General features: G+C 45.5%; 1 protein-coding gene across 2 annotated transcripts in view; it reads right to left on the reverse strand.

The window, feature by feature from the left end:
• The window catches only part of LOC18424505 (altered inheritance of mitochondria protein), a 38,462-nt gene that overhangs the window by 4,248 nt on the left and 19,793 nt on the right, over positions 1-14,421 (reverse strand). Inside the window, exon 3 of one of the 2 annotated variants that reach the window (XM_011630716.3) lies at positions 795-858. The exons of the other annotated variant lie outside the window; for it this stretch is intronic. Coding sequence (XP_011629018.1) covers positions 795-858 — 64 coding nt within the window. The remainder of the gene's footprint in view (positions 1-794; positions 859-14,421) is intronic. 2 annotated transcript variants of the gene reach the window in all.

Consider the following 14,421-nt stretch of genomic DNA (forward strand, 5'->3'; position numbering starts at 1 on the left):
AAGCGGCATAGTGCATATGTGCAGGCTGAATGGGGCAGTTGGTGTGAGTGATGCAGGCCGACTGGTGCAGCCAAATGTTTGTGGTGCAAGCCAAGTAGTGTGTGTGGTGCATTGGTCCAACGGCACGAGTCAAGTAACCCCTTGCTGCATGAAGCAGCACATATGATACTTTTGGTAGGATTAGCTATCACTCACGGAGATCCAGTTTTCACACACATACCCACACATACACACAACACACATGCACACAGACACACATACGCACAAGCACACACGCGCGTGCACACATACACACAGAAAACCTCAATAGCATCCATCATTACTCCTCAGAAATCTACAATAACAAAGATTAAATAGAATTGTTTTTTTCTATAACTAAAAGTTATGATGGGTGTAATTGTCCAAAAGGTTTACACATGCTCCCTCAGCTCATATTTAGTATTATAATGTAGTGTGTACAAGTGTGTCTCCATATGTGAAGGTATGTATGTATGTATGCATGTGCAAGAGGGTCTGTATGTCCAACATTATGTACATGTGTGACATAAAAGTAGCTCGCTATAGAAATTTGAGAAATTGGAAGCAAAAACCCATTAAAAAAAAGAACAAATCATGAGACAATGCATATGCTAACTAATCCATGGAATGTAGTAGCAACTGGAAGGGAAAAAAAACAAAAAGAAAAGATAATTTGCCAACGAGGCACAAATTAAGCATGAATCCATAGCCAGAGAAACTTTGTTAAAATTAACTAGTTAAGAACATTAGATCACCAAAGTTCTGTTGTTCCCTACCTTCCTTGCTGCTGGAATTAGCACGAGCATGCTCAGTGCTCGGAGCCCTTTTGTCAACCAAGAGCTGCAATGGAAATGTGTGTGTAAGACTTCGTGGCAGTTAAGTTGAAGAGCAGTCAGCTAGTCGTATTCTATGTGAGAGAATTTTTACTAAGTAGATACCCTCATGTGCCTTGATTAAGGGAATAAACAGTACAAAGAATGTTGTTGCATAAGAACCAAAAGAATTCAAAAGCGTATAATTTTGCAAAGATTTCTAATATGCATGGCAAGACGGTCCTTCCAAGCTACGTGGCAAAATAAATAATTTGACATCCAAAATCAGGGATGCCTTAATGTCTACATATTAACAACACAGCGCAGAGTTCTTCTGAGAATGAGACATGACATTTGACTTGCTAACAGTCTGCGAGGAAAAAATGTCTTGGAGTACAGAGAAACTAAGTTAGGTGGGACTATTAAGACCCTTATTCTCTGGCAGAGAACTTTCATTGGATTTACCTCAATGTATGGATCCAACAATCCCAGAGCTAGAAACATTGGTGGAGAATGGGTTGGTGGATTGATCCTTGCGTCATAATTGATGACTCTAATGTTATCCAGTTCTCCCATGAAAGAAGAGCAGGCAAATCCCTGTCAGTATGAATGAACTCTCAATACGTTTGGGCCATTATTACTTCACGAACCTCATTTGATTGAAACCAGCTACACATGATCAAAGGCTCCAAGAGAGTAGGGACCCAATGATGTCCAAGCTGTATGGCCTTGCTATATCCTGCATTGAGAGAGCAGATTCACATAGGGATATATGGTTTCAGCGCATAAGTTACGCATCACTTGGAGACTATGTCATGTGACCATCTTCCTTTCCAATCTGAACTGCCTTGGCTCTTGAAACCAGATTTCAGGAAACATTTTGAATGGTCAGGACAGTGTCAACATTCAGGATGGGCAGGATTTAGAATGTGTAAATAATTGCAGATTATGATGACTCGATTGAATTAGTGGTGTCAAATCAGATCTCAGGAAAACAAAAACTAAAAAAGAAGGATGCCTTTTAGGTGAGCTGGACCATAAGGAAGAATGCATGGGCCTCTCGGATAAGTGATGGGCAGCTGATAGCGAATCAAGCAAGTACATAACCCATGTTAAAGCAAGAGGAAATTAGAAAGCAGCAGCAAGAGTGCCGTGGTTGAAGGACGGCGATCCATAAGGGTGTATTATGAACGAAGCAGCCATGCTATTGCCTCCTTAACATTGCTACTGTAAATCACTTCCAAAAGCTCCATTCTAATAATAAAGGACAAAAGAGAAAAGATACCAAAAACAGTTCAATAACCATCACAATAGGTCAGATTTGAGTGTTTCTGGCTTTCCTTGCACAAAAAATGTGACCTCAAAATCCTAGATAGGACTTGCTGGCACTATTCACAATATGTTTTTACTGTTCACGCCCCAAAAGCATTACAAACCCTAACACCTCCAGCCCTTTTATTACATTATAATAAAAACAAGATCAGAACTACACCCAATGAAGTTAAAACATCATAAAAATACGCCAATAAGTCCCTTCAATTAAAAGAAAAATCATAATGACATTTTTACCCTGATAAAACAAGTAATAATTCCATAAGTACTCTAACCATTTTTCTAAACATCTCTTAAAATACTAAAAACATATAAAAATTCCTAAACTCCCTTAAAAGAACTTAAGACCCTAAAAATAGACCCTAAAACTAAAATAAAAAGATAAATCCTTTCCAATTAAACAAATCGTTAAAATAAGAATAGTGTTTCCCTCCATCATTCTCCCCTGATTGGAGAAAACGTGTCCTCGAGTTTTGAAGCGTGCTAAGATGAATTTGTATTAGTCCTGCAACCGTCTTCAACTTGAATATTGTAAATACGATCCTGAGACTTATGGGTTATTGCACTAGTCAAAATACAATGGTTGCAAATTGAAACTAAGTCTCTGTAATCAGTTGATGTATCCATAAACACATTTGAGAACCCCTTGAGGAAAGGGTTATTATATGTTGATAGAATAACCGTGATATGTACATCGGTTCAATCACATTAACCAGCTGAAATTGCATCAGTACAGCCATTAAACCCTGCTGAAATTGCCTTAGTTCATCCCTATAACAAACCAGGGGAGCATCTTCGAGATGATCATCTCCAACCCCTAGTTCACTAACCAAATCAGCAACTTCCGCTTCCAAATCTTCTTCGTCTTCATCTCTATCATTGTCATCTTCCTTGTTTTCACTTGGTTCTTCAAAAATTGGATCGATACCTTCTACATCTGAACACTCATCAAAGACCGGTGAAGAGAAATCCTTTTGAAGGTGACGAGAAATTCTTCGGGGTTAAACCAACCTGCCTCGTCTACTACTCGGGGTGTAATCATGCTGTGCTGGATCACCAATACCTCCCCATGATCACTATAGGTTACTTCCGGGTCCTCTTCATCAACCGGCTCAACATAGATGGGATCACGAATGCTTGTTGTCCTCATCATAGAACTCCTTAGAAAGGTTAATGAACTTGAGATTTGGACAATATAATGAGACATGCCCAATCCCTGAACACTCGTAGCATTTGATGTTGCTACCGGCACCCCGTTTAGGTCACCCGACTCATGAAACAACCCCTTTTTGGTCCAGGGCACCCTTGCTGGATGGGTGTTCCAGCAGTGCAAGATGTCGAACCAGTACCAATCATGCTGTCTTTTCTCCCAAAATCCTCACCATGGGCTGCTACCTATTTCCCCCATTACTCGTACTTGCACTCCACCTGTTTGAGGGTCATTTTTGCTGCGTTTCAACTCCCTTTGAAATGTTAGACACCTCATTAAAGGTGCAATACCGCTGCAAAACTACCACATCTTGAACTGATTGGTGCAGTCCATTCATATACCTGGCGCAGTTTCATCATCCTAGCTCTTTTCTAGGGTTTCCGCTCTACGTGGACTAGTGTAACAGGAGCTAATGATTCCCATTAGAGAGTGGATAGAGAGAAAGATTGCACCACAGCAAATTCAATTTTTATCACAGCCGATCACTTAAGTTAAGCTACTATGGCCAACTTGGCTACTATAAGTTGAGCTACTATGCCCAACTTAGCTATGTACATCACTCTTCTAATGTTCACTTCAGTGGCGGCCAGAATGGAAGATTGCAAAGAGTTTCCATGCTGAGGCGTAACGAAGGCCAACATTTTCATTCGGCCATATGGAATGTGCCCCTATCTATGAAATCAAGTGCCCCATGATCAAAAAATTGATGCCAGCAAGGGATTGCAGAATGAGAGTTTTTGAGGGATGGGGGAGGAAGACGGTGGGTAGACACTGGAAATCAAGGGTACACATGGAGAGTACTTGGACAGGGGTAATGTCCCCTTTTAAGGGTTATCACCTCTTCGCCATATGGAGAAAGCAGAGGAAAGGGAGTGTGGAGGGTTCATTGGGGGGGTGAAAATTGAATTTTTCAAAGAGGACATGTTCGGTGCAGTAATTTGGGTCTAATAAAAAAGTGGGAGACAGACCCCAGAAGGATCAGGTCTAGGGGGCTTGGAGACACCAGTTCGGTGCGTGAGTTCCTTTGCAGGAATTTATTTTCCAACAAAATATAGAAGTAAGAAATCCAAAGCACTAAAAAAAGTAAACAACTCTTATTATGTATGGTAGTATAAATATTTATTTGAGTGGCAGTTATAGATCACCAGCCAATAAATATGCTTCAGTTCAAAGCCAAGAAGGGTGTTTCTCCATTGAACAATTTATCGGAGTTACTATGCAGGAATTTATTTCCAAACAAAATTTGAAAAAAATGAAAGAAATCCAAAATATTAAGAAATAACATGAAGTTCAAAGACCAAGAAGTTGCTTCTTCCACACTTCACACTACCTTCCTTGCCTCTCAAGGTCATGACCATATTATCTAGTGCCCGGCCCCGTCAGGGTTTTCTCGGTTTCATCCTTTTATCACAACTTCTACAGCCACCAAGCCCTCCTCTCTCCCCCACATCCATTGTGGCCCAAGCATAGTCCTCCATTTCCACCAAAAATACAAATTCTTAATTGGATTGCCCTGCCAGAAAGGGTCCTCACACTGGACCAGCTTCAAAAGAGGGGCCTGCCCATTCACAACAGTTGCATGATGTGTTATGCTGATGAAGAAAGTAACGCTCACATTTTCCCTCCACCCTTTTCCCTGGCCCAAAGCTGGCATCCTTTTGTGGAAGGCATCAGTCACGACTATTCTTAGGATGATCTGTACCGAGAGAAACAGTAGGATTTCCATGGAGAAAGGTATTTGCCAGCATCTGTGATCGAAAGGATTAAGTCCCTGGTTATTTTCGGAGTGACCAACCACAAACACTTCAAAGGACTCCCCCATTAGGCTTTCTTTCAGGATTGGCAAGCTCAATGTTCAATAAGGCGGAGGCATCCGCCTAGGCGGTGAGGGGGCTGGGCCGCCTAAGCGATAAGGTGGGTGCCCAAACCCAAAAAAATTTTTATAAAATTGTCTATTTTATTATTTAATAAGTTTTTGTTTGTAATATATTGTTAAGTTGCCAGAAGAACAGATCAAACCTAAACATTTACAGCTTTAGATTGTAAATGAAATAAGTATAACTCAAAATGAACATTAAAAGATAAAATGAACTCGAGATGTCATTTAAATCTCACAAATCAAAAGTCACTCAAGAAAACACTTTGCCCATACAATTATTTAAAAAGCAATTAAGAATTACGCAATTATTAAACTAATTAATAAATAATAATCCAAGATTCCAAATAGACAATAACATATGAAATATATATGACAAAGTATCAAAGAAAAAATACAAATAGCAATAAATATTATTAGACATTAAAGGAAGAAAAATACAAAACCTAATTACAACTATTGAAATATACGAACCTTCTTGAAGTGGACTCAATTTCGGGCCAAACCAAAATGTTAGGGATCCCAAATCTCCTCTTTTACAACGCCTATAAGTCTCAAAAAGATTGGGGTTGAATATCCTTTAATAACGTGACCATTTGTGGATTTCGAAAAAGAAATTCGCTCTCAAAAAATCTTCAAATCTAGTTTTTTTCAAGTTATTTCTCTCTACAGTTCACTAAATTTGTTTTGGGGGGCAAGAATGTCCCCTCAAACCCTTATCCCCCCTTTTAAGGGGGTAAAATGTCCTTTTTGCCCCCACCTGAAAAAAAATTTCTGCCAAAGCCCTATGTGCCGCCTAGGCGGGTGCCTAGTTCCGCCTTATTGACTGTCTAATCGACCGCCTAGGCGGCCGCCTAGTTCTGGCTCCTAATTAGTCTCGCCTTAAGAACACCTAGGTGTTTTTTTTAAATAGCCGCCTAGGCGGTCGGGCGGCCGACTTTTTGAACATTGGGCAGGCAATACCCTTTTAAGTCAGGTTCGCATTCCCCAAGGCCTACCTTTGGAGACCACCAAATCCATGGCAGACCAAACTAAATTTTTATGGTTGCTCTCTTGGCAACCCTGGGCCCTTAGGGATTGGTGGCTTACTCAGGGATCATGGAGGTCATATTCTCACCTCCTCCCCCAAAACTATTGGACACTCAGACTCCCATACGACAGAGGCCCTCGCTTTTCTTGACGGCATCAGATTGTTTAACCCTCAGTGGAGCCCTTCGTTAGTGGTAGAGAGCCACTCCAAGAATGTTATCCGATGGGCCCTGGGCTCCTCTCTATGCCCTTGGTCACTTAGTCACATTTTTAATGAAATTGCGCACATTTGCGAGGATATGGACGTCTCACAGAGGCATATTTGGAGCAAGGCCAACCAAGAAGTTGACTCTCGCTAAGGAGGTTGCTACAACAACACAATATGACCCTTCCTTCTCCACCTAGTTCTTAGTCTGAGGAAGGAATTTTTGTACCTAGACCATCTCCTCTCACCTGATTGGTGATTTTTTGTACAAAGCTACCCATCTAGGTTCTTCCTTTCAACTTTTGTATAGAGCTCATGTGGGAAGCTTATATTTTATATAGAGCTCCTGGCAAGTGGGAAGCCTATTTTTTCACCTATTGTACTTCTCTTTACTAAATAGAATAGTTAACAATTTCAAGGAAAAAAAAAAGAAAACAAATAACATGAATATCTTACATGCATGTCAATAGAAATATTTTGAATATTATACATCAAGACACCAGCCCATAATTCAAAAGGTAAGCTTGAATTCAAAAGCTAAGGGTATTTTTCCAATGGGTAATTTCATATTCCAAATTAGTCTAGGTATCTTCCTTTTGTATGGAGAAAGGCAGAAGATCATCACAGACTTCTCTATTCACAGAAATTGGCTCAAACGTTTTTTTTTTAGAACTGTTTAACAATTGTATTGATATGAAACGATAGATACACGAGATGAAGTACAATCCAATAGTACCTAACAGCTAGGACTCCTGGTAAAAAGAATAGGCCAACAGACTGTATGCAAAATGGGCTTATAAGATTACCCCCGTACAAAGTAAAATGTAGATGTACAAAAAAAGAGGCTAACAGGACCGAAAAGTAAGTCCAGAAGGGGTTCAAGTAGAATGCAAGCTTTGTGCCCATTCCAAAAACGAACCGCTATAGTGCTAAATCTTCAGTGCATGCCATGGCTTCGTCCTTAGCTAGTAGATCGACGAACCCGTTCGATGTCCTTGAGATAGGCGTCCATAAGATTGGTGTATCCCTGCAAAGACGTTCAATTTCATCATAAATGGGCACAAGGTACCAAGGGGAAGAAGCTGACTTGGAAGCCCAAGAGATAATGTTCCTAGCGTCACTCTCCACTAAGAGAGTCTGTCCCCAAGACTGATCGAAGCTCTGTATGCCTCTAAGGAGAGCCATTGATTCAGCGAACTGCGAATCGTGGATACCAAGGTATTCGGAGTAGGAGAAGAGGACGTTTTGAAGATGATCTCTAAAGACCCCTCCCGCACCTGTGTGGCCAAGATTGCCTAAAGAGCAACCGTCAAAATTAAGTTTGATCACTCCTTGGGGAGGAGCAATCGAAGCTGATTAAACTTTGTTTTTCTTCGGGTTGTGGAATGATATATGCTTCCAATTCCAGCTGAAAGAGTCCATAGGAATGCCCTTGAACCAGGGGTCGTTTACTGCCGAGAAGGTTACTAAGGATGTAACCTTCAAGAAGAGTGAAGGACAAGGGAAGACCTGTCCCCGAAAAATGTCCAAATTGTTGCTGCCAAAGTTGCTTTCCAAAGGATTCTGCCGGCCTTCGGCCAATGTGCAGCCAGATTCAAAGCGAGGAGGTCTTTTACCGTTGGAGGTAAAACCCAAAGCACCCCAAACCATTGTAGAACTAGACTCCAAATCTCATGAGCCACATTACAGTGCAGAAATAGGTGATTATCGGATTCCTCTTGGCACAAACACATGATGCACCTATTAGGAATAGGAATTCCTTTCATTTGTAGGTGATCCACTGTGAGTGCCCTGTTTGAACCTGCGATCCAGTTAAAAGTTTGCACCTTTGGAGGTGCAATGGTCAGCCAAACTTGTGCAAGGATCAAAGTAGGGTTGAGGGGGAAAGTGGGGGATTGGATGACCTTTTGGAGAAGGAAGTCACAGTAAAATCCCCTGAAGGGGCAAGGAACCACACCAACTTGTCCCTTCCCTGGACCGGGATAAAAGTGTTGTCGAGCAAAGACGATAGAGAAAGGAATTGATGAGATTCCCCCTCAGAAAGGTTCCTTCTAAAAGAGGGATACCAACGTCTTCTGCCTCCTTGGACTGTGAACTCATCCTCCACAGTTGCATCTCCATTCACCGCAACTGAGAACAGAGAAGGATAGGTTTCCTTTAAGGGGGTATGACCTATACGTCAGTCCAAAATCTCACTCTAGTACCATCTCTTGGACAAAGTCTAATGTATTTCCTGAATAATTCGAGGGATGCTGCTAGGGACCTCCACACCCCTGAAGCATTAGACCAAGGTCTGGTCTCTGAGATCCAAGACTGAACTGGAATATTATACTTGTACTGAAGTACCAGAGCCAAATGAGATTCAAATTGGGTGGCCAAATGCCACCACCATTTCCCCTAAAGGGCGATGTTATGTTTTTTCAAGTTTCTAATTCCCAACCCCCTTTGAATTTTGGGTAAAAGAACCTCGTCCCAAGAGATGAGATGAAATTTGCTTTTATCAACTTGTCCCGACCAGAGGAAGTTCCTCATGAGCTGATCAAGGCGGTTAGCCACCGAGGCTGGTATGTTCCTCATGAGGGACATCATATATACCGGTGCATTGGTTAGAGTTGCTTTGATAAGGGTGGTTCTACCTGCTTGAGACAGATACCTCCCTTTCCAACCAGCCAACCTTCTATCTACCTTATCTATAACGTCGGACCAGTGGTACTTTTTGGGTTTTCCAAGTCCTAAGGGGAGGCCCAAGTATGAGGTTGGGAGGTCCTCCACCTTGCATTCCCATTCCAGAAAGAGGTCTCTCATAAGGTTGGTGGTAATGGCAGTACCCCTCATTTTTTATTTCGCCATGTTGACCTTGAATCCAATGGCCCTCTGGAAACACTTAAGGTAGATTCTGAGGTTTTCCACCTCCAAGGGAGAGGCGTCAAGGAAGACCAAGGTGTCATCTGCATATTGTATATGCGACACAGTGGGCCCTCTTCTTGAGGATCCAAAGCCAGAAAGAAGATTAGCATGGTAAAGCCAACCAAGGGATCGGCTAAAAACCTCGGCTGAGATTGCGAAACGGGAGGGGGAAAGCGGATCCTCTTGCCGCAGGCCTCTCGAGGACTGGAAGTACCCTTTGGGAGTACCATTGCTAAGGATAGAGAAACTTGGGTGAGGAAAACACCCTTATCCACTTTTGCCAGCAGTCTCGAAAGCCCATACGGACCATAGTCTCATTCAAAATCGACCAGTCGACATGGTCATAGGCCTTCTTCCAGTCAATCTTAAAAATGAGACCGGGTTTTTTGGCTAGGTGTCTCGAGTGAATGCATTCGTTTGCTATCGAGACACCATCAAGGATTTGTCTATTATTGATAAAGGCTGTCTGCGACGGGGAAATGACCAAAGACAAGACCTGCTGAAGACAAGAGGCCAGAACCTTTGAAAGAATTTATAGGAGTTGAGCAAACTTATGGGATGGAAGTCCTTAAGTTCCTCTGCCCCTTCGACCTTAGGGACCAGAGCGATGAAAGTAGCATTGATGGATTTGTTGAGAATCCCTAGCTAAAAAAACTCAATGAAGAAGCTTAAGAAATCAAACCGGAAAGTCTCCCATAAAGTCTTAAAGGGGGCCACAGGGAGCCCGTCAGGCCCGGGGGCTTTGTCTTTAGCAAGATCATCCAAAGCTTTAAGAATTTCCTCTTCCAGGAAAGGACACTCTAACCAAATGGCTTGTTCATCAGAGATGGTCAAAAAATCCAAGTCAGCCATTGAAGGTTTAAGGCCAGAGGGAGTAGTGTAAAGGTTTCGAAAATTAGTGATGATTGCAAATTCGATCTCTACCGGCTGTTCCAAGAAACAGTTGTTAACTTTGATGATCGAGATTGTACTGTCTCTCCTACGACAATTAGCAATCCTATGGAAGAAGCGGGTATTGTGGTCGCATGTTTTAAGTCAGTTGACCCTAGACCTCTGGTACCAATAAATCTCTTCCTTTTCAGAGTGGAGAGGTAATTAAGTTTAGATTGGGTTCTGAGGTCCGCTTCAATGAGAGACAGGGAACAGGATTCTTCTAGGCTATCCAGTTCTTGTAGAGTCTTAAGGAGTTCAGCCTCGATTAGGTTAAAATTCCCCGGAACAGACATACTCCAAGACTTGAGAGCAGCCTTGAGAAGTTGAATTTTCGACTAAAGTCTGAATCCTGCTCTACCGTTGACCTGGGCAAAGAAGGAAGTCCACCAGGTAGGGATCAGAGTGGAGAGGGACTTTTCTTCCATCCAAACCAACTCGAATCAGAATGGTTTAGGACCCTGTCAACAGTTAAGGTAGACAAAAGGATGGGGCAATGAGCAGAGATAAGTTTAGGCAAGGTGACTACGTGAGAACTAGGGAAATTTTCTTCTCAGTCAAGGAAAAACAGAAACCTATCCAATTTGGAAAGAAAAGGTTAGGAAGAGAGACTGGACCAGGTCAACATGTTGCCTTGGAGGGGAATGTCAAGCAAGTCGTTCCTGGTGATAAAGTCAGAAAACACTACCATCCCTTGAGAGATACGTGAGGTGGAGTTACGTTTGGAAGACCACCGAGTGGTATGAAAGTCCCCACCCAGGCACCAGATAGGATGGGGGAGAGACGCAACATAGTCCAATTCGCACCAGAGCCGCCGTCTACCAGTCGAAGAGCAGGGGCCATAAATGGCCGTGATTTTCCATTTCAGGCCATCAGAGGCTCTAGACAACAAAATGGTGACTGAGAACTCCCCAACATGTGAGGAAACAAGGGTGTGATCAGTGGGTTCCCAAATAACCCAGATTCCCCTAGAAGCACCTACTGCAGGTAGAGCTACCTACTGGCAAGGTTGTCTACCCCAAATCTAACGGACTTGGAGTTAGGAGGGCTCAGGGCTCTTTGTTTCAGTAATGGCTAAAATGAGGGGGGAAGTGTTTGGAGGACAGGTCTTTAACGGCGTTCCTTTTCTTAGGGTGACCCAGGCCTCTGATATTCCAAGAGACAATCTTCATGGAGACGAAGAGGAGTTGAGGAGAGAGGCTATTGTGGGTGAACGCCTCAAAGAGCAGTGAAGAGGGGAGAGAAGGGGCCCTTCGGCAGAGGACGGGCCCTAGTCAAATAAGGAAGAAAAGAGGTTCAGAAGCTCCCTCTTTCCTTTGAAACCCACCTCCATACGGCTCTGAGGATCGGCAAGCATGAAGCGGTGCGCCGGTCCTTCAGGGCCATCATGCTGGACGGTAGATCTCTTTCATCCTTGCTAAGTCTCAGTCTAGCCCATCCTCGTCGACCGCCTCATGAGCTAGGCCCACCAAGGGGGGAGAGATGGTCGTTGCAACAGCATCTGCTAGGGTAGAGAGCCCGTCGCCGTCAACCCCCCCATCCACGTCCCTGGGCGAGGGGGGAGAGATGGGCTCCTCTGAAGCACCTTGGTCTTCCTCCTGCTGTAAGGTTAAAGGGGGAGGGGAGATAGAGGGGTAGAGGTCCGTGGGGAGGTGAGGGAGCACACTGAGTGGAGGGGGAGAGGGGACCTTGACAGAGGAGGAAGCAAGAGGGAAGGAAGAAGAACGGAGTAAGGGGGAAGACGAGGGGGTCAGAGAGAGATAGGAAGGAAGGGGGGAGACAGGAGGAGGGTGGAGGAAGGTCAACTGCTAAAGGGACCCAGGAAGGGTGGGAGGCCACTGGTAGGGGATAGAGGGGGAGAGGGGATAAGGAACAGAGGAGGTGAGGAGGGTAGGTAGGAAGGTGTGAGACAGAAACAGAGTGGTGAGAGAGACAAAAAGGCCCGAGACAGTGGTGGGAGGAGTGTACCCATTGAACCCAACAATATTAGGGATAAGGCCTTGGGAGGGGTAAAAGTCAAGAGAGGGATGAGTGAGATCCAGGTCCCAATAAGAGGGGAATGGGTCCATTGAAGAAAAGGTTGGAGGGGGGTGGAGAGCACCTGGTTGCTGCAAATGGATGGAGGGGGGCTGAGAAAGGGGGGAAAGATGCACAAGGGGGAGAAGGGTGAGCGTGGGCAGGCGAAAAAGGTAACTAGGGGGAAGAGAGAGTGGAGTATAGGGGAGGAAGAAGGGGTGAGGTCAGCCAGTCGGCATCCTGAAGAAGCCACACGGTGCTCCAGAGAGAAAAGGGGGGCAGAGATGAGCGGCTCGAGGCCATCGATGGCGGCTCTCAGCGGTGGAATGGACGCGGGAGGATGGACAATCGAGAGGACAGGGGGAGGGGTCTCTTCAAGGCCCAAGGGAGAGGGAAGGACAGAAGGTTGAACGGCCGACAAAAAGGGAAGTTAGGCGTCGACACGTCAACCGATAGAGGGGACGGTACGCCTGCTGTAGCAGGTAGCGTCGTGGCGATTTCCCTGGATGACGTGTCAAAAGGCCCTGAAAAGACTCCAGGAGGGGAACCACGCTCACACGAGGGGAGGGGGCACAAGTGAAAGGCAGGGGTAGTCAAAGAGGCGGAAGGGAGGAAAGGGGGGTCCCGGGTCAGAAGCTTGCAAATGAGAGAGGGACGACTCTGCCAAGCCATCCTCGACGAACAAAGAAGGGCTCAGAGTCCGAAAGGGGGAGAGATCAAGGGCAAGGGAAGAGACCACGTCACAAGGAGGAGGAAGGGATGAGGGTGGGGTACATGAGGGAAGGACAAAGGGATGAGGAGAGGGTGACAAGTGGCACAGGGCGCCATAGGCAGCCGGTGCTAACAGAGGGGTGTCAGAACATGTCAATGGGCTGGAGGGAGGTTCATGTGACGCGTGGGCAGGAGGAGCAGCGATAAAGAGACAGTACGGCAGGGAGGGGCTCAAGTGGGTGCCATGCGTTCGGTTGGAGAGGGTGGAGGGAGGGAGGTTGCAGAGGAAGGGCGGGCGGAGGGGGAGGGGATTTCGTAAAAGATGGGCCCGGGCCCAAGGGAAAGCCGGAGATGGTTGGTGACCCACCCCGGGTCTCCTTGCCGGGTCGACGACGGAAGCAAGAACTAGGGGAAGATAGGGCCAACACCGAGCACTTCAGGTCGAGAGGGAGAGGAGGGGTCGAAAGGTGGGGGAGCTGAGGGAGTAGGTGGCTACCTTTATCCACGGCCAAGTCAGGGGGCCTACGACGCCTGTTACACAAGCGAGCTTTCTTAGCTACCAGATTCCAAGGGGCAGGTTGGGCAGTTGAGGGTGCAGCCGATGCCTCATTGTGGAGAAAACGAGGGAAAGGGGGGGAAGCCGGTGACCAAGAGATCGAAATGGGGTAGTAGAGGTCACTTACCTCTAACCACAAAACTTTGGGAAGGGTTTTGGGGTCCAACAGTTCGACGAGGACACGAATTAAACCCAGTGGGAGGGTTTCGACGAGGGACCCGCACCCAGCGGCGAGGCTCCGAAAGGTTTCAAGGGACCAGGCATGAAGCGGGATGTGGTTAAAGATAAGCCACACTCTGTTTTTGAAAGGCCCTTCCGAAGGTGACTAGGCCAGCAGAAAGCACCGTGCTCCGAAGAAGGTGAAAGCATCCATCCCCTGAAGCGCGAGGAGAGCACCATTAGATAAGGGGAAGGAGAAAAGGATTTTGCCACTGGAGAGGCGTCTACAACTGAGATTTGGCTCCCCCCAGTGTTTCTGCGCACCCTTTTCAAAGCCTCTAAAATCGTGGTGCTCTGGACAGAAGCACCCTATGAGAGCGCAAGGAGCTTGGGCTTAGTCTTCTCAACCTAAACCTAAGGGACGAAGATGCAAAAGGGGGCGAAGGGAGATCTAATAGCAAGAGGGGGGATCTCGGGCGGTTGCAGGGAGGGGGGGGGGTTAGGGGGGGGGTTAGGGGGAGGGTGGTGTTGGGCTAATGAGAAGCAGCAACTTGAGAGAACGAGGCCCTGAGAAATGTGGGGATCGAGGAAAAAGGAGTAGCAGCCGCAGCCCTGAGTGGCGGGGGATGGGGTTTGGGGTAAAGGTCGTAAATGTCATTC

The sequence above is a fragment of the Amborella trichopoda genome, chromosome 9 (assembly GCF_054954075.1).
Source record: "Amborella trichopoda isolate Santa Cruz 75 chromosome 9, AtrichopodaSantaCruz75HAP2 v2.0, whole genome shotgun sequence".
In the NCBI taxonomy this organism is placed as follows: domain Eukaryota; kingdom Viridiplantae; phylum Streptophyta; class Magnoliopsida; order Amborellales; family Amborellaceae; genus Amborella; species Amborella trichopoda.